The 25,632-nt window shown below is 39.1% G+C and overlaps 1 protein-coding gene across 1 annotated transcript in view; it reads left to right on the forward strand.

Annotated features, from left to right (window-relative positions):
* The first annotated feature begins 2,952 nt into the window (after positions 1-2,952).
* The window catches only part of LOC127618374 (complement receptor type 1-like), a 66,970-nt gene continuing 44,290 nt past the window's right edge, over positions 2,953-25,632 (forward strand). The window contains exons 1-7 of the mRNA XM_052090769.1: positions 2,953-3,122; positions 3,607-3,744; positions 11,180-11,371; positions 11,705-11,804; positions 11,929-12,008; positions 12,186-12,368; positions 17,723-17,890. Coding sequence (XP_051946729.1) covers positions 3,675-3,744; positions 11,180-11,371; positions 11,705-11,804; positions 11,929-12,008; positions 12,186-12,368; positions 17,723-17,890 — 793 coding nt within the window. The 5' untranslated portion in view covers positions 2,953-3,122; positions 3,607-3,674. The remainder of the gene's footprint in view (positions 3,123-3,606; positions 3,745-11,179; positions 11,372-11,704; positions 11,805-11,928; positions 12,009-12,185; positions 12,369-17,722; positions 17,891-25,632) is intronic.

Below are 25,632 nucleotides of genomic sequence, written 5' to 3' on the forward strand. Positions count from 1 at the left end.
TTGTATTAAATAGTTCTATGATAAGATCTTCTCTATCACTTTTCTTCGATTGGATGCCTCCCAAAACAGCAATTGAATCAGAGCATATTATTACCCTGTCTGGTTTAACCTGTTCAACCCATTGTAACCCTATTATAATTGCCACTAATTCTGCTGTGTACACTGAGAAAATAATCAGAAAGTCTTTTAGCTATGGATATTTTAAACTCAGGAATGTATACACCTAGTTTATTCTTTGATCCATCTGTGTAAATTTTAAGGTATTGAAATAAATTTGTCTTACATATAAACTTGCTTTGTAACCCACTTCATTCGTTTGCCATTCTCTCATCTCAAATATATTAATATCTACTTCTGTTGCTGGATAAAGCCATGGTGGAATATTATTGATTGGGGTAGTCCTAGTGAACTCTATAGACTCCAAGCCATATTCCCTAGCTCTTCCTTTCGATGACTATCCAAATCCACTTCTCTTAAATGTCATATTCCCAACCGTTCTGAATTGTAATTTTTGTGGAGTTTTTGACAAAGGACTCAACACAAAGAGTGCTTATAAAGGGAGAGGTAATTTGGATAGCAGGTGCAGGATGATCAGCTAATTGGAGTAATGATCGTTGTCAAGGCAACTGTAGCTGGCAATCTCAATGTGGCACCTGCACGACACAAGGTGTAAGAGACAAGGCAAACACAGGAAAAAACGGATAGAACAGATAGTCAGGGAAGGCATAGTCAGGCCACACTGCAACAGGTACCTCTAGCTTTATGTTCATATACCATGTCTAATTGTAATTGCAAGAAGACCAATTGTTTATCTTTTTATTTGTTAAATTCTGATAACAGGACAATTTAATTATTTCTTTGATTATTTTTTTTACTCTCCTTACTTTAGCTAATTGTTTCCCCAGAGTTATAGCTATGCTCCTTTTTTAAAATTTCATTTATTAACAATTGTGTTCAAAATGAGTCAGCATGCATGCAAAAGTTAGCGCATCCATAAAATTTAAATAATGTCTTCATACACACACCCATGTTGTTCTGAACCTTTGACATTTTTATTCTGTGAAACACAAAAGGAGATAATGCAGAATATTAGGGACTGACATTTCCAGTCACCATGTTCTTTCACTGTATCTCTATTTTCTGTTTAAGTGAGCGGTTGGCTGAAATTCAATATTGCAAAAAATTATTTTGTGTTTCACAAAAGAATAACTTACAGGTTTGGAACATACGGAGCCCCTTGAGGCTAAATAAAACCTTGGTAACTTTTGTGTGTACTGTCGCGATGCAGCTAGGACATGGCACAGTTATCAAACACGGGGGACGTCGATGCGATTCACGTGGCAGACATCACACAAATAAAGTTAGCAAGGTTTTTCCCTTCTTAAAGAATGAGCAAGGCTAGTAAATAATATATGTCCCTTAATAATGATTTGGGTCGAATGTAATGGAAAATATTTGAGTTGCGCGCACGGCAGAAATTTGATCAGCCTCCTGAGCTGTAGGTGGGTGCCGCCAACAGACGAAGAGTGGTGGCGGTGGTTTGCACATTCATAGAAAACTATTTTATTCTGATTTTAGAATGCACCATGTCATCCGTCAGATGCGTCCGGTGTGCGACCCCCTTTAGAAGATTTCTAAGCTGGTTTATGAGCTACTTTTAGCCTTAAGATTTTTTTGTGAATACGGGCCCTGTTTAACAAGCATGAGACTCTTGAATAAACTAAAAATCAGCACATTTGCTTTGACAATATAAAAATAAAGATGTCCTTTTCAGTTGGTTTCTTATAACTCTGGCATTAATGGAAAAAATTGAAATTGACATGAACAACAACTAAAAAAAACATGAGATAAATTAAAAAGATAGATCACCAAAAAATGAAAATACTCTCATCTTTTACTCACCCTCATGCCATATGTGCATGACATTCAGGGCTGGACTGGTAATCTGGCATACTGGGCATTTTCCCAGTGGGCCGACGCACTTTGGAGACGATCAGGGGCAGACTGGCCATGCATCGGGAGAACCGAGCGGGCCAAATGTGATGCAATAAGCTAAAATGAGATTTTTAGAAGAATATTTAAGGTCTGTAGGTTCTCACAATGCAAGTGTGAAATCAGATCTGAATTTTGAAGGTCCAAAAAGCACATAAAGTCAATCCATGTCTTCAAAAGCGATATGATAGATGTGAGTGAGAAACAGATCAATATTTAAGTCCTTTTTTACTGTCAATTTCCACTTTTACTTTCACTTTCTTCTTTTGTTTTTGGCAATTCGCATTCTTGGTGCATATCGCCATTTAATGCGGAGGGAGGAGAATTTATAGAGAAAAAAAAAAAAAAAGACTTAAATATTGATTTGTTTCTCACCCACATCTGAAGATAGGGATTTAACCACCTCTGTAATGGATTACTTTTTGCTGCCTTTATGTGCTTTTGTGTTCTATAGAAGAAAGTAAGCCATACTTAATTTTTGGGTAAACTACCCCTTTATCTCAAGTGCACTTGGCATCTAGAGAATATGTTTTGTCACACACATTGAACTTTGTTGGATATTTTTCCATAAATATCCCAGTATTGTGTGTATGTGACCGTGACGTGTGGTTGACTGGGTTGGACGCATTGAGGTCGGAAGTTATGTAAATGAAGCAATCGGTGGCAACACCCCGGTGAAGGGTTGTATTGTCGGAAGTTTAGCTAGGTTTGATCTCCACCCTTCCTTAGTTGTAAGTCAACTGACGTTTTCTGGCCTTTTATGCCTCAGGCCAGTTTACAGTCATAAACTGGATAGTGGCAAACCAATTCATCAAAGATAACGCTTGTAACTGGTAGGCTAATTTTACTTTTCTTGAGTGCCGTCTGTTCGAATGTGTTTTTCGTCTGCGCCTTTTCCATTTTTTATGGCATATTATGCGCTAGACAGGCGTCTCTGATCGTTACGCATCGTCTCGCGAGTAAAAGATAAAGGATTCAAGTAAAAAGGGACGTCAAATTTCAAAACGAGACACTTGCGTTTTGTTTCGCTGCGCCTAGCGTGTAGCTATTTAGCGCTGCAACGCGCTCGGTCTGAATGGTCTCGTTGTATGAACGACCCAGCCTTCCCTGACACAGACTGACATAATCTAGTATGTATATTTGTGGTTGTTGTATTGTGTGTATTGGTCAGGCCAGTGTCTGTTTATCGATCGTTAATGTGAAATTGTTATTTAAAGAGGTCTGACATGAAACGAAACGCGTGTGCGTCACGCCCTTCTGAAACACTGCGCAGGCTAATCGTCTTTATACATAAGTCACTCGCTTAACTGACTGCCTTATAGGACAGTGAAATAAAACTAGCTTGGTAATGAATCAAACTTGTTTTTGGTAATGAATCAAACTTGTTTTTAGGCATTATATCAAAAACATCTGACAGTTTATGTTGTCGAATACGTGGCTGTTGATAGTTAAGAGCCCGATTTGGTTATTGTGCTAGCTGCTACGAGGCTAACAGGAACAGTTAATGCGAATTTCTGATTTTATTGTTTTTATTATAGTGAATGTTAATGTGTTTTATTATTACTATTAATTCATTACCTTACAATGTGATGATGTATTGACTTTTTTAAATAGGCTTACTGAACGCTGGAACTAAGTATCCTGGTCTTAGTTTGGAGCTAACATTCATCGGCATAGACAAGATGGGGTGTAAATTGCTGTGTCTCATTGTTGTTGCCTTCATCATCTGTCTTATGAGTGAACATGTCAGAGGTGAGTCTCTCGCTCTCTCTCTCTCTCTCATTGGTTTAAAATGACTGTTTATGAGCGCAATCTCTTTGATGTGAAATTAATTGGTCAACGTTTGTGTGATTCCTGTAGTCTATAAAGCACAACATTAGCTAATGAAAAAATAAAAAGTAAAATAAGATAAAAATGCATCATAAACCTAGTCAGGTTCACAGCATGTTGCCACTTAACACAGAATTAACATAAATATTGCCTTGGTACACATCACCATGATAACACGTGACCTCCAGTCAGGCTTCTTCCCTTCTTAACATGAAATAGATGCATACATAAACCCACTACTTATTTAGCAAATGTTTGAAGTGTCCTGCAGTTTTGTCATCAGGTTAGAAGTATATTGTAGAACCATATGAAAGCATCTTTAGTCTTAATGGCATCAAGTCAAATGTGTCTGGAAAAAGCAAGACAAATTTCTAAGAAATGGCCCATTTACACCAAAACCATTTAAAATATTTGACGTTAGCACATCCACACCTTTACAATAAGTGGCAATAATCGGCAGTCAATTTTATACCAGTACAGTAAGCGGCAAAACATGCCTTTTCAGCTATTCCTGTCCCCCTGTTTGTTGTTGATTTGCTCAATAAGAAACCTGCTAACCTGCTGGACAAGTTGACTGCCAATATGAACCTGTTTACACCACAATCTGAAGGATGACTAGAAAGAATCAAGTGTAAAAAATAAATTAACTGTTAAAACAAATGTCATCAATTAGAACAATACTTTGGCATGTTAGTAATCGATAATTAAATACGCAATGGGTGCTTCTCATTTCTTAAATTGTGCATTCCCCTTTCCTCGCTCCACTGTCCTCGAGCCTGTGACCTTTCTGGAACCCAATCAAAGTCCACCATCATTAAGGATGTATCAATTGTCTAATTGCACCGCGAGGATGGAGGAAGCAAACCAAGAATGTTTGAGTGAGGAAGCACTTCCTTAAAGGGTAACTAAACCCCTGCTCAGAGTCTGACTCCACCCACTAGCAATATTTGAAAAATGCTGGAAAAGTGGGCAGACACCAGCGGGGATAGAGGGGACGAAACGAGGGCTGGGCTGAGCGGGGGGGGTGTGCACCTGAGACCCGTAGTGACTGATTAATTGACAGCTGCTGTCAGACTCTAAAATGGAGAGTGACTGGAGTGGTAATTTTCTCCAGGAGTATTACTATTATGTTATTATTATTCCTCACACGGTCGCAAGACTACATGTACATGAATCTGATGAGTTTTATCGAGTTGATGTCAATAGCGCGCGCTCTGTAGGCATATTCATATTTTGCCGCTATGTGAAAAAATCCAGCAAATGCGCTGGCGCGTTTGTCTACCCCAGAGGATTAACTTTAGCCTAACCATAAATTGTGATTCAAATATATATGATCACTCACCTCAAGACGCCGCTGCGGTGGTGGAGTCCATGCAGGAGGAGCAGCGTTTGGCACTGCGTCGCTTTTCAGCGCGAGCTGTTTGGAGAAGCCCATTTCCACCTCCATTGCGTTGGAGAAGCAATCCCACGTAAAATGCAGTTTGCACACTCCTACGGCTCTAGGCGGGAACTCGCGGTCTTCCAGGCCAAGGACATGCAACCACTGGCGCCTAATTTCCAAGTCTGCTGGAAAGCTATACAGTCCAGCAGTGCTGTTGCAACCAGCAACACTACACCTACGTACCATCCTGACCACTGTACTAAATACAGATAATCTACGCTAACTTGAAGCTATCCTAACTGACGCAATTCTATGCTACTAACTAACTATGCTTCTAACAATACTACACTAACAAATATGCTAATTAACTACCTAGACTACACTAAATAATCTAAATAACTATATAAATGCTATGCTAAATAGATGCTAAAATACTCTATCCTGATCGTTTTCAATACTCGCAATTCCAACTCCTGACTCGCTACAGTGGTTTTGACGAAACAAGATGGTTTTTATACTGCCATGGGCGTGGTAGCTCGTACCAAGAGTGTGGTGAGCTGGAACCTGCTTATGTCAGCTGTCACCGGTTACATCACGAAGTACCACAAACAGCCAATAGGAAAATTCAACTGCAGTAGCCACCGTTCAACCTGAAGAGGGCAGCACTCAGACGTTTTTACACCATATATTGTAGAATTAAAACACTTTATACACAAATGTCAAAAAAATTACTTGAATCAATGACCAGTACTAATAAAGCCCCATTTTTACAGATCATTAACTAAAAAAAGTTGGTTTAGGGTTTAGTTACCCTTTAAACTAGCCTAAATGTTCTAAAATACATATACACAAAGAATAACACTAACCTAACACCTAACCAAACTCTTGTTCTATTTAAACTGTAGACAATATGCACATTATTTGGAGTAATCCACATGCATTTTGCGGTATTTACGTTAATGATTAATTGATAGTTTATTACCACGACAGTAGAGTATGAAAGTGTCTGAAAATTGACATCCCTAAACAATATTGATTAGGGCTGTGTTCAGAATATCGATACAGCAATACATTGTTCTCCTTGCCAATGCATGTATTGTTGCAGCTGTGTCCATATACATACATTATATTGTGAAAACAATCCTCATGAGATAATAATACATTACATGTCCTCACGGCTGGTTCAGGGATTTTTGCTTAAAGGAGACCTATTATTCCCCTTTTTACAAGATGTAATATAAGTTTCAGATGTCCCCAGAATGTGTCAAAATACCACACTGAGCATTTTTATACCATGTTGTAAATGCCTCTTTTTTGATTGGAATCAAATACATGCTGTTTTCATGTGTGTTTCTTTAAATGCAAATGAGCTGCTGCTCCCCGCCCCCGACATAGCTCTGGTCTCTGTGAATACAATCAGAGACAATGGTAACTTTATCTGCATTAGCCATGGAATCAGCTAACAAGCACATTCAGAAAGGCGATTTGCAAACATTCACAAAATATTAAGTGCGATTACTTGCATCTTCAGGATATGGGATAATGTCCGTGAGTGGACGCTGGCGCGTTTTGCAGCCGCTGCTCTCTGATAACTATTTTAGCTATTTTAAGTTATTTTAACGTTCTTACGGATTACTGGGCCGTGTATTTACACTCAAGCGTGAGCAAAAGCCTTCGCTCGGAACGTTTTTATTTGAGTTATTCTGATGTTTTGGTGTCTGAGTGTGGTAAACTAACCTGATTCTCCACCTCATTCTCCGCTTGTCTTCTCGACTCCACGCGGCTGCTGCTGCTGGCTAGCTGCCCGCTGCCGTTCATAATGTGGGCTTGCAAGCTCTACAGGTGGTTTATCCTCCTCTTGACTGTCCTTTCAATTCTGCATCGTCCTGGGGCTGGTGTGACCCAGTATACAGCGGCTGATCTCCTCCTGCTCCGCGGTCTTCTGTCTGTGTCTACCCCGCCAGTTTTACAGCTTCACCCGGAGATTGCGCTCCTTCATCGCCGGAGATACATCCACCGCGGATCTCGCCGAATTTCCACCTCGATGAATCCAATCCAATAACTTCATTTTGGTCCACTTCTCGCCGTTCCGCCGATACTCAAGTCGGGTTGCTGATTGCGGTTCGCTTGCTAACCTGGCTAGGGCAGCAAGCTCCGCTCCTGGCTACAACAACTCTACTGTCAACTTTGGTCTCCTGAATGTCCGCTCTCTCACTAACAAGGGTCAGCTCATCCAGGATCTCCTCATTGACCGTAAGATGGACTTTCTCTGTCTCACGGAGACCTGGCAACAACCTAATGACTTCTCCCAGCTCAACGCCTCCACTCCACCTGGGTTTGTTTACCACTCTCTTCCTCGTGGCTCTGGCCGCGGGGAGGTCTCGCGCTGCTCTATCGCGAGAAGTGGAAGATGTTGCCAGTTTCCACTCCAGTTTTCCGCACTATGGAATGCTTTGTATTTAAATTGCCTGGTCGCACTCCAACAGTTATTGCCACAGTTTACCGTCCTCCCAAACCACACAGTGACTTTTTAAACGAATTCTCTACACTACTCACCCATCTCTCTACTCTCTCTCCTAATGTCATTCTCCTTGGTGATTTTAATATTCATATGGACAATATAAACCTCCCACTCACCAGAGACTTTACCTCCTGCTTAGACAGTTTTGGATTCTATCAGTATGTTGAATTTCCCACTCACATAAAAGGTCACTCACTTGATTTGATTTGCTGCTCTGGCTTAATCCCCTTCAATTGTTCTGCCGATGATGTTCACATTTCTGATCATTTTCTTTTGTCCTTTAATATCTCCCTGTGTCTGGCTGTAATCAAGCCAGTCCGCCAGATTTTCTTTCATAATATTAACAACATAAATACAGACATCCTATCTTCCTATATTGACAATTTGCCCATCCCTGACTTTTACGGACCACCTTGCCACTTATTATAACTCTGGACTTTGCAATATTCTCAACTCCCTTGCCCCTCTCAAAACTCGATCTGTTACTTTTTCACGTTCTGCCCCATGGTTCTCATCAGAGCTTCGTCTCATGAAAGCCAAAGGTCACCAACTTGAACGCCTACATAAAAAAACCGGTCTTTCCATTCGTAAAGAAATGCACAAAACTCATCTTCTTCACTACTCAAACTCAATAGCTGTAACTAAGTCAAACTACTACTCTGATCTCATCTGCTCCAACGAAGGTAACTCCAGGTCTCTCTTCTCAATCATGCATAACATTTTTAACCCCCCTGATTCCTTACCTTCTCACATGTACTCAAGTGAGACTTGTAATTCATTAATTATCTTTTTTAATAAAAAAATCACCTCTATTCACCAGCAATTACATTCAATCCCCTTGCCTACCCCTCCCCCTTTGCCCCTCCCCAATAGTGACTCATTTTGCTGCTTTCTACTGCCCTCCTCCTCTGAAATTTCTGATCTTATCCGTAAATCAAAGTCTTCAACCTGTTCTCTTGACCCCCTCCCCACAGCCCTGGTCAAAACCTGCCTCACTTCCCTCCTCCCCTTCATAACTTCCATTATTCATTCATCTCTTTCCTCTGGTATTGTACCCTCACTTTTCAAAACTGCATCTGTCTCACCGATTCTAAAAAAACCTGGCTTAGATCCCACTAACTACAATAATCTTCGTCCCATCTCAAATCTTCCATTTATTTCTAAAATACTTGAAAAAATAGTGTCTGCACAACTCCACGCCTTCCTTACCCTCAACAGCCTTTACGAACCTTTCCAGTCTGGTTTTCGCCCCTCCCATAGTACCGAAACTGCCCTAATAAAAATCACCAATGATCTACTCATAGCTGCTGATTCCGGATTCATCTCCATCCTGATCCTCCTTGATCTTAGTGCGGCCTTTGATACCATTTCTCACTCTATTCTCCTGAATAGACTATCCTCTCTTGGCATCTCACACACTCCTCTTGATTGGTTCCGCTCATATCTCTCCGACCGCACTCAGTTTATTCAACTAAAATCTTTCACATCTCACCCTTCCCCTGTCACTACTGGTGTCCCTCAAGGTTCAGTTCTTGGCCCCCTCCTTTTCATCACCTACCTACTGCCCCTTGGCAACATTTTCCGCAAATTCAACATTCATTTTCATTGTTACGCCGATGACACCCAGCTCTATGTATCCAGCAAACCCACTTCCTCGCTCCCCCCCCTGTCCCTTACCAACTGCTTATTGGAAATTAAAGACTGGTTCACCTCAAACTTCCTTAAACTTAACAGTGATAAATCTGAATTCCTCCTCGTAGCCACCAAATCCACCATTTCCAAAATCAATAGTTTCACACTACCCATTGATAATTCCTTGGTCTACCCCTCCCCTCAGGTCAAGAGTCTGGGCGTAATCCTCGATTCATCCCTATCATTTCAGTCACACATAAATAATGTTAGCCGGTCTGCATACTTCCACCTACGTAACATTAACCGCCTCCGACCCTCACTTACCACTCACACTGCCTCCATCCTTATCCACAGCCTCATCACCTCCCGCCTTGATTACTGCAACTCCCTTCTTTTGGTCTCCCCAGAAATCTCTTCATAAACTTCAACTTCTCCAGAACTCAGCAGCTCGTGTCATCACCAGAACCCCTCTTTTCATCATATAACCCCTGTCCTTCAGCAGCTCCATTGGCTCCCGGTTCAATTCAGAATACAATTTAAAATCCTTCTGCATACTTTCAAAGCTATCCATAACCTTGCTCCTCCGTATCTATCTGCTCTCCTTCACATCGCCACCTCCTCCCGCTCCCTCAGATCTTCCTCCTCTATTCACCTCACTGTACCCCCTGCTCGACTTGTCACTATGGGGAGCAGAGCCTTTAGCCGCTCTGCTCCCCAGCTCTGGAACTCACTACCACCTGACCTCCGCAGTATCGACTCTCTCCCCCTGTTCAAAGCCAGACTCAAAACCCACCTGTTCCAGCTTGCTTATTTGTAAATGCACTGTTCTTGTCCTTTTTTTAATAATTTAATCATTGTTTGTTTATACTTTTATGTTCCTTGTTCCTGTTTTATTATCTGTAAAGCGACCTTGAGTGTTTAGAAAGGCACTGTTAAATAAAATGTATTATTATTATTATTATTATATAAAGCTGAAACACAAACATTTCTAACTGATCCATGCTTGAGAATCCTGCTTTATATTGACACTCATTAACAAAGCAGTCCAGTTATTTGCACAAAAAAAAAAACACACATTTTTATATGTTTTGGGGCACATTTCCTTCAAAAACAAAACTTGTCCACGGAGTCTTAAGTGGTTCTGATGCCGGGAGTACGTGAAGACTCTTATGTTCACTTTTTCAGCCAACAAAAATGTTTTACTTTTCCCTACACAGTTGGTAGGACCTACCGGACCGGTGGTAGCCGCCTGTGGCCAACAGCTGATACACTTCCTGAGAGACTTTTTAGTTTCGCTCATCGCTAACGAGTGGACCGTCTGCACCTAATTTATTGACCATGGCGATGTTTTGCGCACAGCCATTTCTTTTTTTCACAATTCGAATGAGTGAACAAATGATACTGTTATCGCTGTTGCTAACTTCAAAACTAGCGGGTTGATATCGCGTGTCGGAAATCCAGTGACTCTGGTAGTTACGATTCTCCCTGACCAATCATTGATCTGCAGGTTTTTGACGTCACATTTAGTATCGACTCGGCTCGCTTGGAACCTCGACCGAGGTGGTACTAAAAACAGTATCCGGTCCAGGTACTATCCACAGTGTAAAATCCCCATTTGTTTCTGTCTTTTGCAAGAACAGTATCATCTGAGTGCTGCAAATAACCTCAGATATCTCCGCTCAGGGGGTGTTTTGAGTTCAGTTCAGTTTATTTCAATTTATCTCAATTTATGTGTTGTGGTAATAAAGTTTGGAAAAGTACATGATTGGTACTAGAGTACATCATCAGTTTACTCTAAACATATGATTTGTTTTTCTCCACAGCGGAATGTTCACCACCTCGTTTTGGAGAGAATGTCGTCTTATCAGACCAATTTATCTTGAGCAGTAGTTTCTCTGATGGATCCAGCGTAACATTTGAGTGCGTACGTGGATATATGCCAGTTAACTCGAAAGCATCCAGATCAGTGACCTGTTTAGGAAACAAGTGGACAGATCTGGCCCTCGATTGCACAAGTAACTACTGTTATTACATCTTTGAAGTGTAGTTTTACATTGCAGTACCCTACTTGTGTAAATTCTTCTAAATTGCCTATGAACAAGATTTTTTTTTTATTGATTTTTTTTTATTTTAAAGCTAATATAGCTGAATATCATAGAAAGCATCACAGTTGTTTCTTCAGAATAATTCTTGATATGCCTTAAATTAAACAACCTTGAGTCTGAGAAAGATGATTTATAAAAACGTATTGGTTATTGAAAAGACTAAAGATTATTTTCCCTTCTGTTTGTACACAAATTTATTGCAACCACATCTAAACCTTTTAATAGTTCTTTAAAACATTACAGGAAAACCCTGTGGAAGCCTTCCAGATTTCCCTCATGGGAGATATGAAATACCTGATGGTATTTTATTTGGCGACACTGTTACAGCAGTTTGTGACAAAGGGTAAGTGAAATGATCAGTTAATGTTCAGTTTCTTTGTGCAGTTTATGTGTGTTTTGAACCATCTGGAATTTAGATTTTTTACTGTTTGTTGAATATTTGGTAATAATAGAATAAATTATTTCAGATATTTGTTAAGTGGGCGTGGAAGTCAAAGAACGTGTCGAGCTGAGGGAGTCTGGGATGGCAGAGATCCTGTCTGTGAAGGTTTGTCATTTCTTGTCTTAGAATAAAAAATAACACTGAAGAGCACAAATGCAGTCATAGCCATTCCTGATTGGTATAAAAAACATTTGTTTTGTTTTCAAAATGCTCTCTGCTGGTAGCAAATGCTGGAAACATGTAGATATTTACCAGGATATTGTCTTGTTTGTTTCTTTTTAGCGGTGAAATGTCCACCACCTCCAGTAGTAGAAAATGGTCAGCTTGAAGATGTGCCTTTGGAAAGTTATGACTATTTACAAGCTGTCACCTACACATGTAACCGTGGGTTTACTCTTGTTGGAAATTCAGCACTTTATTGTTCTGAAAATGGAACTTTTCAACCAGCGCCGCCAAAATGTGTTGGTAAGTTGGTCGACATGCCAGTCGAGTGAGTGTGTGTGTGTGTGTGTGTGTGTGTGTGTATGTATGATGTATATATATATGTATGTATGTATATGTATATATATATATATATATATATATATATATATATATAATTTGTGTATGTTTCTTTCTAAATTTAGATCTGGGATTCTAAATTGAATATAAATTTGGAAACGGACAGAAGTTTAAAGACTTTGAAAAAAATGTCAAACAAAGAAATGTTATGAAAAAAATATCTAAAATGAATAAGAAATATTCATGATTATTCACTATATTCAAGTCACTCATCAGATAAGTGAATTTGTTCTCATTATTGACCATGTTAACTCTGTATGAAAGGTCCGATTTCATGCTTTTATTGAAGCACAAAAAATGCTCTTTAAGAACATTGTCAAATCAATGTTGTGTCATACTGAAGAGCTCAATGACTCTAAATGTGGCACTGTCATAGGATGCCACCTTTGCCACAAGTGAGTTCTTTAAATTTCTGCTCTACTGTCCAGTCAACTGTGAATGCTGTTGTGAATTGGAAGTATCTGGTACAGGGGTCGGCAACCTTTTTGACATGGAGTGCCTTTTTTTTTTTTTTTATTTCACTGCTGTGCAAATGGTCTACTCCTCTCTCACCGTTGCTGGCGTGCCAGTGATTACCCCTCAACATGCCAATGCTGGCACACGTGCCATAGGTTGCAGACCACTGGTCTAGGAGAAACAAAAGCGCAGCCATGGTAGACCATGTTCTTCATCTGTTGCATCACTCGCTACAGAGTTCCAAACTGCCTCTGGAATAACATCATCTAACTGTGCATCATGAGCTTCATTAAGTGGGTGTCCATGGCCATGCAGCTGTACACATTACCACAGCAAAGCTCACATCACCATTCGCAATTCCAGGAATAATATGGGGGTGTGGGAAAACTCCATATTTATGCCCATGGTTCTGGAATGGGATGTCCAACAAACTCATAGGTGTAACGGTTCATAAAATGAATTTACAAACATATACATTTTCTTACATTTGTTATATATCAGTCCCTCCAGGATTTTGAGATCTTGCGATCTCAAGAATTCTTGAAAATTAAACCAATTTCTGCAGTATTTGTGGTAGCTTGCAATTTTATTTAATGCCCTAAAATTTTCGCATAAACCTTGAATCTGAGGTATTCCCATAGCTTTCCTTCTTGTTTGACAGCGGCAAAACAAATGCTTGAAAAGCTTGAAGCAGTCACGATGTACTGCACAACTGCCATTCTATCATCTCCACAGTAACAGAGTAACGTCTCCTCCTCAATGACTCCTCTATGTCACTGCGTGTCATTAGCAATGCATGTATGAACCCGAAATGGCAACGAACATTTGTTTGGTGAACAATCGGACCAGAAGACATTCGAGGAGCCAGATTATGGCAGAGCCCCTCCCTAACTTTCAAGGCAAAGAAGAGTGGCTCCATTTTGATTGGATCATGGCAGCACCAACAAAAACAAATGTCAAGCACAGCCATCAGATAAGCTGCTCAGACAACTGCCAGACATCCCTCACAAGGAAGAAAGAACCTACACATGGAAAGAGACTTCACATTGGTTCATGACTGATTTTTCAGCATCAAAATCTGAAACCCCATCCTAGCTAAACTGGTCATAAAAATTCCAGAGTCAGCGTTCACATCCCATGTGGTAGAAAGGGCTGAAACAAAAAAGCAATTTCACTCCTAAAATGGACATCAACTGCAAAACATCCTCCATGTTTGTTCACTGAACTGTTTATGTAAACTGCAGTTGTTCATATAGCACAATAGTTCACACTCTGTGCTATGGTGGTATAAATGCATGCGTAATCTTTCAAAATCATGTTTGGTCACTGTATTTTCAGAAGAATGCCAAGAGTATTTTTGAAGAGGTTTTGAAAAGGAACAATGCATAGATAAAACTTTGAAGACATTGTTCTAACTATGTACTTTAAAGTATGCAAATGTTCCATAAAAAGAAGGGAGCGTGAGCCACACTGGATGGGCCCCCTCTGATATCAGCAGCCAATCATAACCCTGAAACAAGAAGCACCAAACTAAGTCCCCTCATCAGGAATGTATAAAACTGTCCTCCGGATGACCACACCTATTTCCTGAGTACCTGTCTAGAGGGTTATTAACAGGATACACTTCTAAAACACCTTTGTTCTGGTCTCACTCTACGAGAGAGAGGCAATAACAAAACAATAATCAGTGTTCTGAGTTTGTGACTGTTTGAGTTTGGGAGCAATATCAGAATAATGAACATTCTGAATCTCTGGCCTGAGTGATAGGATATGTAGCAGAATACTTACAATCCAACGTGCTAAGTCTCCGCTTCACAGAGAGCGTGAGAATGACAGATCATCCAACTATCTTAGTGTCCATCCAAGAGACAGAAGAAGCTCAACCAAGTACTGAGTTTCACTACAAAAGACTTGCAATGACAGAGACTAGGTTTAGCTCTGATGAGCAAACCCTCTCCAAGGTTCATGCATCTGGGTGTTCCGGATTATGAATCTTGCACCGACATAAGGGCTGTGTATCTGCATGTTCCAGATTGCAAGAGCACTCTCGGTGCTACCAGGAGATCAGCATTGCTCTGCTCCGTGTGCAAGGCTGTTGAAATGGAATCCAGCTCCTTCCCCACTGTAACGTGGCCCTGAGCCCCAGTTGAAGACGTCGCCATCACCAAACTCCTCAATCGAACAAGGAGAAAGGAAAGTAGTAGTAGTGATATTTACAGAGACAAATTGAACAAATGTTAAATTAAAGTGAAACCGGAACATTTTGCATTCACTAGCAAAAACGTTGTCTAAACTTTTACGGGACCGCTGACAGGGCACATCACAATTAACATTTAATCTTCACTCTGAGTGTGGCAAATTGTATACAAAAACCTGCCGTTATCTTGGCTAAAAAGACTATCTTAACCATTATGCAATTCCCATGCTGGTGTAGGCTGGTTTAGGCTGGCTAGTCTAGTTGGTGGACCATCATAGCAATGCTTTTCACCAGCTAAACTGCAGGGGGCATTTCAAAATATAAAAACAATGGCAGTTTTTATGTATTTAACATATATTATTTCCAAATATTTGTGGAATTTGAATATGTACATAAATGCTCAAAGTATATTAACTAATTTCATGTTCGTATATGGCCATATATCAGATTTCTGTGTTAGACAATTTAATAATTGCAACAGGTGTAATTATTGAATCCTCATTTTTTGTTTTTTGTTTACGGATTTATTGTAGGTCTAATTTTAACCTTGGAAAAGTTTTCTTGCATTCTCTGAAGCAGAACATATTAATACACAAATAATTAAGGGTCTTCCAATAGCCATATCACAGGTTTCAGCTAAATGTATGGTATTTTTGTATGTATTTATTATTTTTTTCATTGCAAACTGCATAATCAGTTATTGTGCACTAAAATATTTACATGTAATTGCATTTCCACCATCATTGAGACAATTACAGAGGTATATACAGTGGGTACGGAAAGTATTCAGACCCCCTTAAATTTTTCACTCTTTGTTATATTGCAGCCATTTGCTAAAATCATTTAAGTTCATTTTTTTTTCCTCATTATTGTACACACAGCACCCCATATTGACAGAAAAACACAGAATTGTTGACATTTTTGCACATTTATTAAAAAAGAAAAACTGAAATATCACATGGTTCGAAGTATTCAGACCCTTTGTTCAGTATTTAGTAGAAGCACCCCTTTGATCTAATACAGCCATGAGTCTTTTTGGGAAAGATGCAACAAGTTTTTCACATCTGGATTTGGGTATCCTCTGCCATTCCTCCTTGCAGATCCTCTCCAGTTCTGTCAGGTTGGATGGTAAACGTTGGTGGACAGCCATTTTCAGGTCTCTCCAGAGATGCTCAATTGGGTTTAAGTCAGGGCTCTGGCTGGGCCATTCAAGAACAGTCACGGAGTTGTTGTGAAGCCACTCCTTCGTTATTTTAGGGGTGTGCTTATGGTCATTGTCTTGTTGGAAGGTGAACCTTTGGCCCAGTCTGAGGTCCAGAGCACTGTGGAGAAGGTTTTCGTCCAGGATATCCCTGTACTTGGCCGCATTCATCTTTCCCTCGATTGCAACCAGTCGTCCTGTCCCTGCAGCTGAAAAACACCCCCACAGCATGATGCTGCCACCACCATGCTTCACTGTTGAGACTGTATTGGACAGGTGATGAGCAGTGCCTGGTTTTCTCCACACATACCGCTTAGAATTAAGGCCAAAAAGTTATATCTTGGTCTCATCAGACCAGAGAATCTTATTTATCACCATCTTGGAGTCCTTCAGATGTTTTTTAGCAAACTCCATGCTTTCATGTGTCTTGTACTGAGGAGAGGCTTCCGTCGGGCCACTCTGCCATAAAGCCCCGACTGGTGGATGGCTGCAGTGATGGTTGACTTACTACAACTTTCTCCCATCTTCCAACTGCATCTCTGGAGCTCAGCCACAGTGATCTTTGGGTTCTTCTTTACCTCTCTCACCAAGGCTCTTCTCCCCCGATAGCTCAGTTTGGCCGGACGGCCAGCTCTAGGAAGGGTTCTGGTCGTCCCAAACGTCTTCCATTTAAGGATTATGGAGGCCACTGTGCTCTTATGAACCTTAAGGGCAGCAGAATTTTTTTTTTGTAACCTTGGCCAGATCTGTGCCTTGCCACAATTCTGTCTCTGAGATCTTCAGGCAGTTCCTTTGACCTCATGATTCTCATTTGCTCTGACTGTGAGCTGTAAGGTCTTATATAGACAGGTGTGTGGCTTTCCTAATCAAGTCCAAACAGTATAATCAAACACAGCTGGACTCAATTGAAGGTGTAGAACCATCTCAAGGATGATCAGAAGAAATGGACAGCACCTGAGTTAAATATATGAGTGTCACAGCAAAGGGTCTGAATACTTAGGACCATGTGTTTTTTGTTTTTTTTCCCAGTTTTTCTTTTTTAATAAATGTGCAAAAATGTCAACAATTCTGTGTTTTTCTGTCAATATGGGGTGCTGTGTGTACAATAATGAGGGAAAAAAATGAACTTAAATGATTTTAGCAAATGGCTGCAATATAACAAAGAGTGAAAAATTTAAGGGGGTCTGAATACTTCACTGTATGAAACTCATCACTGTATGATGAGTTTCACTGTAAAACAACATTAAAAGCCACAGCAAATTTTGGGCCCCAATAATCAGGAAAAAAGTGCATTGAAATCCTGGTGCGACTGATATAGGCAACACATTTGAGAATGAGAGCATGTGAATCTGAGTGATTATATGTTCTCCCCTTACTGCTTAATTATTATTTTTTTTTATCTAGATGGGTGTCCAAAGCCTGAAATTCCACATTCAGTTAGAATTGGTGGAAAATCACCCCCCTACAAACTAGGTAACTTTATAAAATACAAATGTGAAGATGGTTATGACTTGAAAGGAGCAGATGAAATTCTGTGCACAGGAAATGAATGGGAACCTAAACCACCAAAGTGTGATGTTAAAAATGGTAAGGAAATATTGTTTTTAATTATTTTAATTGTATTACAGCATGATTGCACACCCTTATATTTGCTATTAATGTCAGTCTATGAAAGAGTTGTGTGAAAAAGAAAAACATAATTAAAGAATTGTTTACCCTAAAATGAAAAATTGTCATGTACTAACCCTTATTTTGTTTGAAGAGAGACAGTCTTCGCAATTGAGCTTTTGTTCGAGCTAATTGGCGCATTTCAGTGATTTGTTACCTAACAAATAAAGATATAGTAATGTTTGTGATGAATTGAATGGTACTGGAGCTGTTAGAGTTTTGCATCAGATTAAATTACTGTATAGCACTGGTGTTACATATTTGTGATGGTACACACAAACAATGAAGTTTGGGTGCAATTTTATCTCCTTCTATGGTGTCAGGTGTGCTTAATGTGCTGCAGTTATGTAAACAGAGATGCTCCTGCGTGAGCTCCACATTTGAATTTTCATGAATCGAGTCTTAATTTCAGTCTGTTGCTCCAAAACACTATTGAATGGCTTTGGAAGACTTGAAATATAGCTTACAAGTGGTATGGATATTTTTATTTATTTTTGGGTGATTTGGTTCCTTGCCTTTTTTTTTTCCCCGCTAAGTGGACCCTCCAAACCCCACACCTCATCCTCCAAACCCCACACCTCATCCTCCAAACCCCACACCAACACCAACTTCAACTTCTACATATGGTGAGTTTCCTTGTTCTAATCCTTTCTTGTTCTGCTTTAAACTGGGTAACCACGGTCATAAAACAACCTGGAAATATCAGGGAATATTCAATTGTGATTTCCATTCAAAGCTATGGAAATGTGTGTATTCTTATCCATTAATCACATACAAATGGAAATGTAATGGTCAAAAGGTGTGAGAACCCTGTTAAAATCTCTATGAAACTTGTGGTATGTAATTGTAATAATCTAGTGTACATCAGTGGGTCTGTCTTAAAGTGATAGTTCACTCAAAAATCTAAATTCTCTCATCATTTACGCACTGTCATGCCATTCCAGATGAGTATGACTTTCTTCTGCTGAAACACAAATATTTTTAGAAGAATATCTAAAATGTAAATGTCCATACAATGCAAGTAAATAGGTTTTAAAACTTTGAAGCTTCAAAAAGCACACAAAGTCCACATAAAAGTGATCCAAAATGGTTTAATCCATGTCTTCTGAAGAAGTCAAATCGGTTTTGGGTGAGAGATTAAAATGTAACTCCTTTTCACTTTAAATCTTGACATCAGCAGTCTCCTTGGCGATCATGATTTCAAGTTTGATAAAACTTCTTTGGGCTATCTAGGGCTCTGTGCGTGCGTCAAACACTAAGAAGTGTAATCAAGCGTGAAATTATGATCACCAAAGAGACTGCTAATGGAAAGATTTAAAGTGGAAAAAGGAGTAACATTTTGGTCCGTTCTCATCCAAAACAGATTATATAGCTTCAGAAGACATATATTAAACCACTGTAGTCCTATGGATTACTTTTATGCTGCCTTTGTGTTTTGGTCACCATTCACTTGCTTTGTTTTCTCTTAAAACAGTGCTGCTTTAGGCAAATATAGCGTAACTGGATTAGGTGCCAGAATGGCATGCTGAGGTGTTGGAATGGTGTTCTAGACCTTTTTGACCCAATTTAACCCCTAGTCATAATGTTATTTTTGTTTTATTTCTCTTATCATTATAGTGCTGTCAATACTAGGAGCGATTATTGGTGAGTCCCACATCATTTACCTTTTCACTGTATGCAAATACAAGATGATCTAGGCATCTCTTACCTTTCTACCATTATGCTTATGCATTGCAATTTCTTTGTATTATTCACTGAGATTATAACTATTACATTTAAAAAAAAAAAAAAGAAAATACTTGTTAAATAATCTGGGTTAGTCATCTGTAACACTTAAGTGGGGTAAAATCTTTCTCTGTTTATTAGGTGTTGCTCTAATTGGAGGAGCAGTATATTATTTCACCAAAGGCAAAAAGTAAGTTCAATGCACTGCATTTTCACAGTTTCTCTTTGCATGTGCTTGTTTGATTTGTTTGTTGTTTTAATATTTTCTTTATAATTATTTTAATTTTGACACTGAAAAAACTCAAAAGGTAATTTAATTTGTTAACCTATTAAGAGGCAAAAAAGATAAAGAAATAAATGCTTTGCATTTAAGGTTGCAAACGAGGTGGGAGGATAAAACATTTCATGGGAAATGTAGATTCCTATCGATTTAACGTTACTCATTTAAAATTACTGGTATACAATTATTTGTGTGAGCTGTTGATCATCTTTTTTTTTTATTTGCCCCCAGACATTGAAACATAGGTTTAAAGTATGATAGGTTGAAGCGTTATAAAACAAATATATGTTCACACACACAAAAAAAAAAAAATATATATATATATATATTTTTTTTTTTTTTGTGTGTGTGTTAACCGATTTGGTGACCTACCTGAAGTTCAGGAGGAGTTACATTTTGCACGATCTAATAAAACTATGAAAACTGAATTTTCATGAAGCTTTTACACATTTGGGGAAATGAGTCATGTTATAACTGCTTTTTCCATATAATTCACAACCACATAACTGAGAAAAATGCTCCAGAATGGCCATGCTGCCCTCTGCTCAAACATCCTTTGCCATACCCAAAGGTTGAAGCTCAGTTATACAAGTACTCCACTTAAATAACTGAGAATTCTGCTCACATGTTTGCATGTACAGTGCATCCGGAAAGCGCTTCACTTTTTCCACATTTTGTTATGTTACAGCCTTATTTCCTCAAAATTCTACAAACAATACCCCATAATGACAATGTGAAAGAAGTTTTTTTGAAATAAACGGGAAAAAAAATCACATGTACAAGTATTCACAACCTTTGCTCAATACTTTGTTGAAGCACCTTTGGCACCAATTACAGCCTCAAGACTTTGTGTATGATTCTACAAGCTTGGCACACCTATTTTTGGGCAGTTTCTCCCATTCTTCTTTGCAGAATCTCTCAAGCTCCATCAGCATCAGGTGGAGAGCGTTGGTGCACAGCCATTTTCAGATCTCTCCAGAGATGTTCAATCAGGTTCAAGTCTGGACTCTGGCTGGGCCACTCAAGGACATTCACAGAGCTGTCCCGTAGCCACTCCTTTGTTATCTTGTAGGAAGATGAACCTTTGCCCCAGTCTGAGGTCCAGAGTGCTCTGAAGCAGGTTTTCATCAAGGATGTCTCTGTACATTGCTGCATTCATCTTTCCCTCGATCCTGACTAGTCTCCCAGTTCCTGCCGCTGAAAAACATCCCCACAGTATGATGCTGCCAACACCATGTTTCACTGTAGGGATGTATTGGCAAAGGTGATGAGCGGTGCCTGGTTTCCTCCAGACATGACGCTTGCAATTCAGGCCAAGGATATCAATCTTTGTTTCATCAAACCAGAGAATTGTTTCTCGTGGACAGAGTCCTTCAGGTGCCTTTTGGCAAACTCCAGACGGGCTGTCATGTGCATTTTACTGAGGAGTGGCTGCCATCTGGCGCCACTACCATAAAGGCCTGATTGGTGGAGTGCTGCAGAGGTGGTGGTTCTTCTGGAAGGTTCTCCACAGAGAAACGCTGGAGCTCTGTCAGAGTGACCATCGGGTCCTTGGTCACCTCCCTGACCAAGGCCCTTCTCCCCCGATTGCTCATTTTGGCCCGGCTGCCAGCTCTAGGAAGAGTCCTGGTGGTTCCAAACTTCCATTTACGATTGATTGAGGCCACTCTGCTCATTGGGACCTTCAATGCTGCAGAAATATTTCTGTACCCTTCCCCAGATCTACAAACATGTCTCTGAGGTCTACAGACATTTCCTTGGACTTCATGGCTTGGTTTGTGCTCTGACATGCACTGTTAACTGTGGGACCTTATATAGACAGTGTGTGCCTTTCCAAATCATGTCCAATCAACTGAATTTACCACAGGTGGACTCCAAATCAAGTTGTAGAAACATCTCAAGTGTGATCAGTGGAAAAAGGATGCACCTGAGCTCAATTTTGAGTGTCATGGCAAAGGCTGTGAATACTTCTGTACATGTGATTTATTTTTTATTTTGAATAAATTTTCAAAGATTTCAAACAAGCTTCTTTCAAATTGTCATTACGGGGTATTGTTTGTAGAATTTTGAGGAAAATGATGAATTTAATCAATTTTGAAATAAGGCTGTAACATAACAAAATGTGGGAAATATGAAGCGCTGTGAATACTTTCCGGATGCACTGTATATTAAATCCAGGTGCAATTGGCAGAAACGATGCACTGATTTTGCACACTTTTAATTTTGTACTTATTTTGCACTTTATTATCATACAGTAACTGGCAGTAACACACTGACATTAATGATTGATTTATGAAACCAGACATTCTCTCCTCCATAGTATTTAGAATCATCAGTTAATGTTTAAAAAAATAAAACAATTATAGAGTTTTCGAGTTAACACAGCCCCTGGCCATATTAGACTTCTTATTTATTTCTGAATTACAAGCTATTGCTACCACAAGGAAAGCTATCACTTCTGACTTGGTTTTATAATGATAAATAGCACAAAAATGTATATCTTTGTAATCTGTATAATTATAAGGTGAACTGGGCTTGTGCAGGGGCTCACGACCTTTGAAGTGTCAACTCGCACCACATACGCCCAGCCTTAAAAATTCTACGAAGTTCCCATGAAATGTTTTGGAAATGGTGGCTGGATTTTTGTTACCCTGTTAATATCCTATACTGGAAGCTGTGTGTTGCTTTGTTTTGGTGGAAGGCTTGTCTGTGGTTTATTATGGTGTAAGGGTTTGTTAGTGGATGGTGGCCTAAGGTTTAACATACCCAGCTGTTTAGTCATGCACATGTTGACCATCAATGGACTTTTCGGTTGCAGCTCAAAAAGAGAGTATTCTCAAAAGGTGCCGACTAGAAACGAAGAGGGAGAATTATAACAGCCTCACTTTGCATGGTAAGAAAATGGCCAACAATGTGTTAAGTCCATTGGTAAACTGAGAATGTATATGTTTGTGGTAACACTGCCATTGGCACATTTACTGACATATCTGGGGTTTTGTTCAATGTAAGAGAGCAGAACAGAGCCGGAAGTATTTCTAGCCAGGAAATACATGGGAAATAATTTACTCTGGTTTAAATATACTTTTACATACTCGTATAATGAGTTTCCATTTAACATTGGCCACATGGGGCATTTGACAAACTTTGAATATTTCATGTATTTACTTGTTTGCTTTAAGATTAATGTTGTTAAGTCTGCATTGTACAGCACTGTTTAATATATTAAAGGGTCATACACCCCCAGAAGTGTAACAAATTTCTTTTTTTTTTTCTCTGTTTTTGTTGCCAAAATACAATATTTTAGCTGTTCATGACCATTTTCTACTGGTACACTGACCCTTAGAATTAAATATGCAGGTTTCGGGGTGGTGGGGGGGGGGGCAGAGTAAAGACACTGACTACCACACCTGGAGTTGCAAGTTCAAATCCAGGGTGTGCTGAGTGAAACTATTCTTCAATACAAGCCTCTTTGTGATGACTGCATTACATGTGTCAGGATCACACACCAAAAAAAAAAAAACTGCACTGGAATGTCCTCTGACAAGCTGTTCAAGTCTGACTGAAGTTTTTATATGTATATAAATTGAAAATGTTAACCAAAAGCATGTGTTTTGAAATTTTGGACAGACCTTCCCAAATGTACTTTCATCATTCGTTCTAAACTCTGAATAAGCATGAATTTAGAACTAGCCGTTTTTGCACTGCAGAGGGAGTAATTGTTAAGAAAACTATTCACTTTATCCTATTCTTTTACAGCTGAGATGCCTTCGTGAAGTTTTGATGGAGAAAATCTTAGGCTCAAAATGAAGCTGCCTCCAAATATATTCTGTTCATACAAGCACGCCCAAGAATCTGTAAAGAAGCATACAGACCCCTCCCAGCAAATTCCCCACCAGATTCATCAAAGACCCACCACTGTGTGGAGAAGCTTAATTTCCCTTCACTCATTAATAGCAGTTGCCTGGTTGTGCTGTAGTCTGCCTCTATCTTTTAAAGTCTAATATAATTTAAGTGCATTGATACTGGAAGATACTGCCATATTATTTATTCTGCACTTGCAAATGGATTTTGTTGCCCTTCATCTTGAGCAGATAATAAAGTCTAAAAGTTCACACTTCAAGAACTATGCTTAATCTGAGCACCCTCACTGATTTTGTAATAGGCCACATTTAGTGTGTATACATGTATGTGGTAAAAAAAAAAATCTGAATTCTTGACCTATCCACAATGTTTATAGACCTACATCATATAAACAACCACATTTCTTGTCAATCAGTTTTTTATGTCATTATTTGCACAAGTGCCTTTTTCAATTGAACAGAGAATATTGTTTTTATTCTCATATTTATTTTAGTTTTTTAGCGTTATCTAGCTATAGGCATTCTGCAAGAAATGAAACATCATTATGCAATTAGTCTTGGTTACAGGCTTCAGCTCATGAAGAGAAAGAGAAGAAAACATTTTCTTTTGTATTATATTAAATTTACATTTATGCATTTGGCAGGTGCTTTTATCCAAAGCGACTTACAGAGCCCTTGTTACAGGGACAATCCCCCCGGAGCAACCTGGAGTTAAGTGTCTTCTCAAGAACACAATGGTGTTGGTGGCGGCGGCATATTAAATGTCAGTTTCTTTTTGTAACCGAGTTCATAAATATAAAACCGTCCTACAAACTCAAGCCCCAGAAATGTACATTTCTATGAGATACCTAATTGAACTTTCAAGTGCAAATTTATGATGGGGCATTTTTTTTTTCTTTCTCTCAAAATGCATATCGTTGTCGTTGAGCAAAAAAGTTACAAAGGTTTTTTTTTTTTTTAGTTGCTTCTGTAGGTTAAGTTTCGATTTGGCTCTTGCTAAATTTATCAAGTAGCAAATTCAGGCTAAAGATTTGTGTAAATATTGTGTATTTCTACTAAATGTGTGCTGAAATATTTTGTTTCTTTTCTAGTGGTTAAAGGGGCACTCAGTAATGTTTTTCCTCATTAAAAAATGTAACTCATGAATGGATCAATTGTAATTTTGCAATATTTGTAGGAAATCATGACCACTCACATTGAAATTAAGACTCCAGTCATATCAGTAACCTTATAAAAGCGGTTTTATTCTACATGGCACATCGGGGCTGCCATGTTAGAATCACATGGCCGGCTGAATACTACTCGCTTATCTCAGTTACTGTCCTGTTATTGGACACTTTCACTCATTGATTGAAGTAATCATGGCTGACTGTGAATACTACATTTCTACAATGGCATCTGAAACTGAAAACTATTGATTTTAAATGATGCTGCATCCAAGCCACTATAGGTATCAGTGTAAGTCCAAGATGACCTAAAGCCAAAAGTTACTGAGTGCACCTTTAAATGTAGGCTAACTGTGTTGTGTTGCATTTATTAGTAATACCCAAGAACTGTATATTATTTAGTTTACCATTTAAAGTGATAGTGATTTTTGTATTGATTTTAAACCATTAAACATCTACATTAATGTATTCATAGCTATATTTAAAATGCAATTGCATTATGACAATACACATATGTTGGAATGTTGATCCAGTAATCCACTTGTGCATCTTGCAATGCTGTTTCTCACTCTGCTAAGATCTCTACAATCAGAACAGAACGCTTTGGGTTCGAGT

Source organism: Xyrauchen texanus, chromosome 25, assembly GCF_025860055.1.
Source record: "Xyrauchen texanus isolate HMW12.3.18 chromosome 25, RBS_HiC_50CHRs, whole genome shotgun sequence".
Taxonomy (NCBI): domain Eukaryota; kingdom Metazoa; phylum Chordata; class Actinopteri; order Cypriniformes; family Catostomidae; genus Xyrauchen; species Xyrauchen texanus.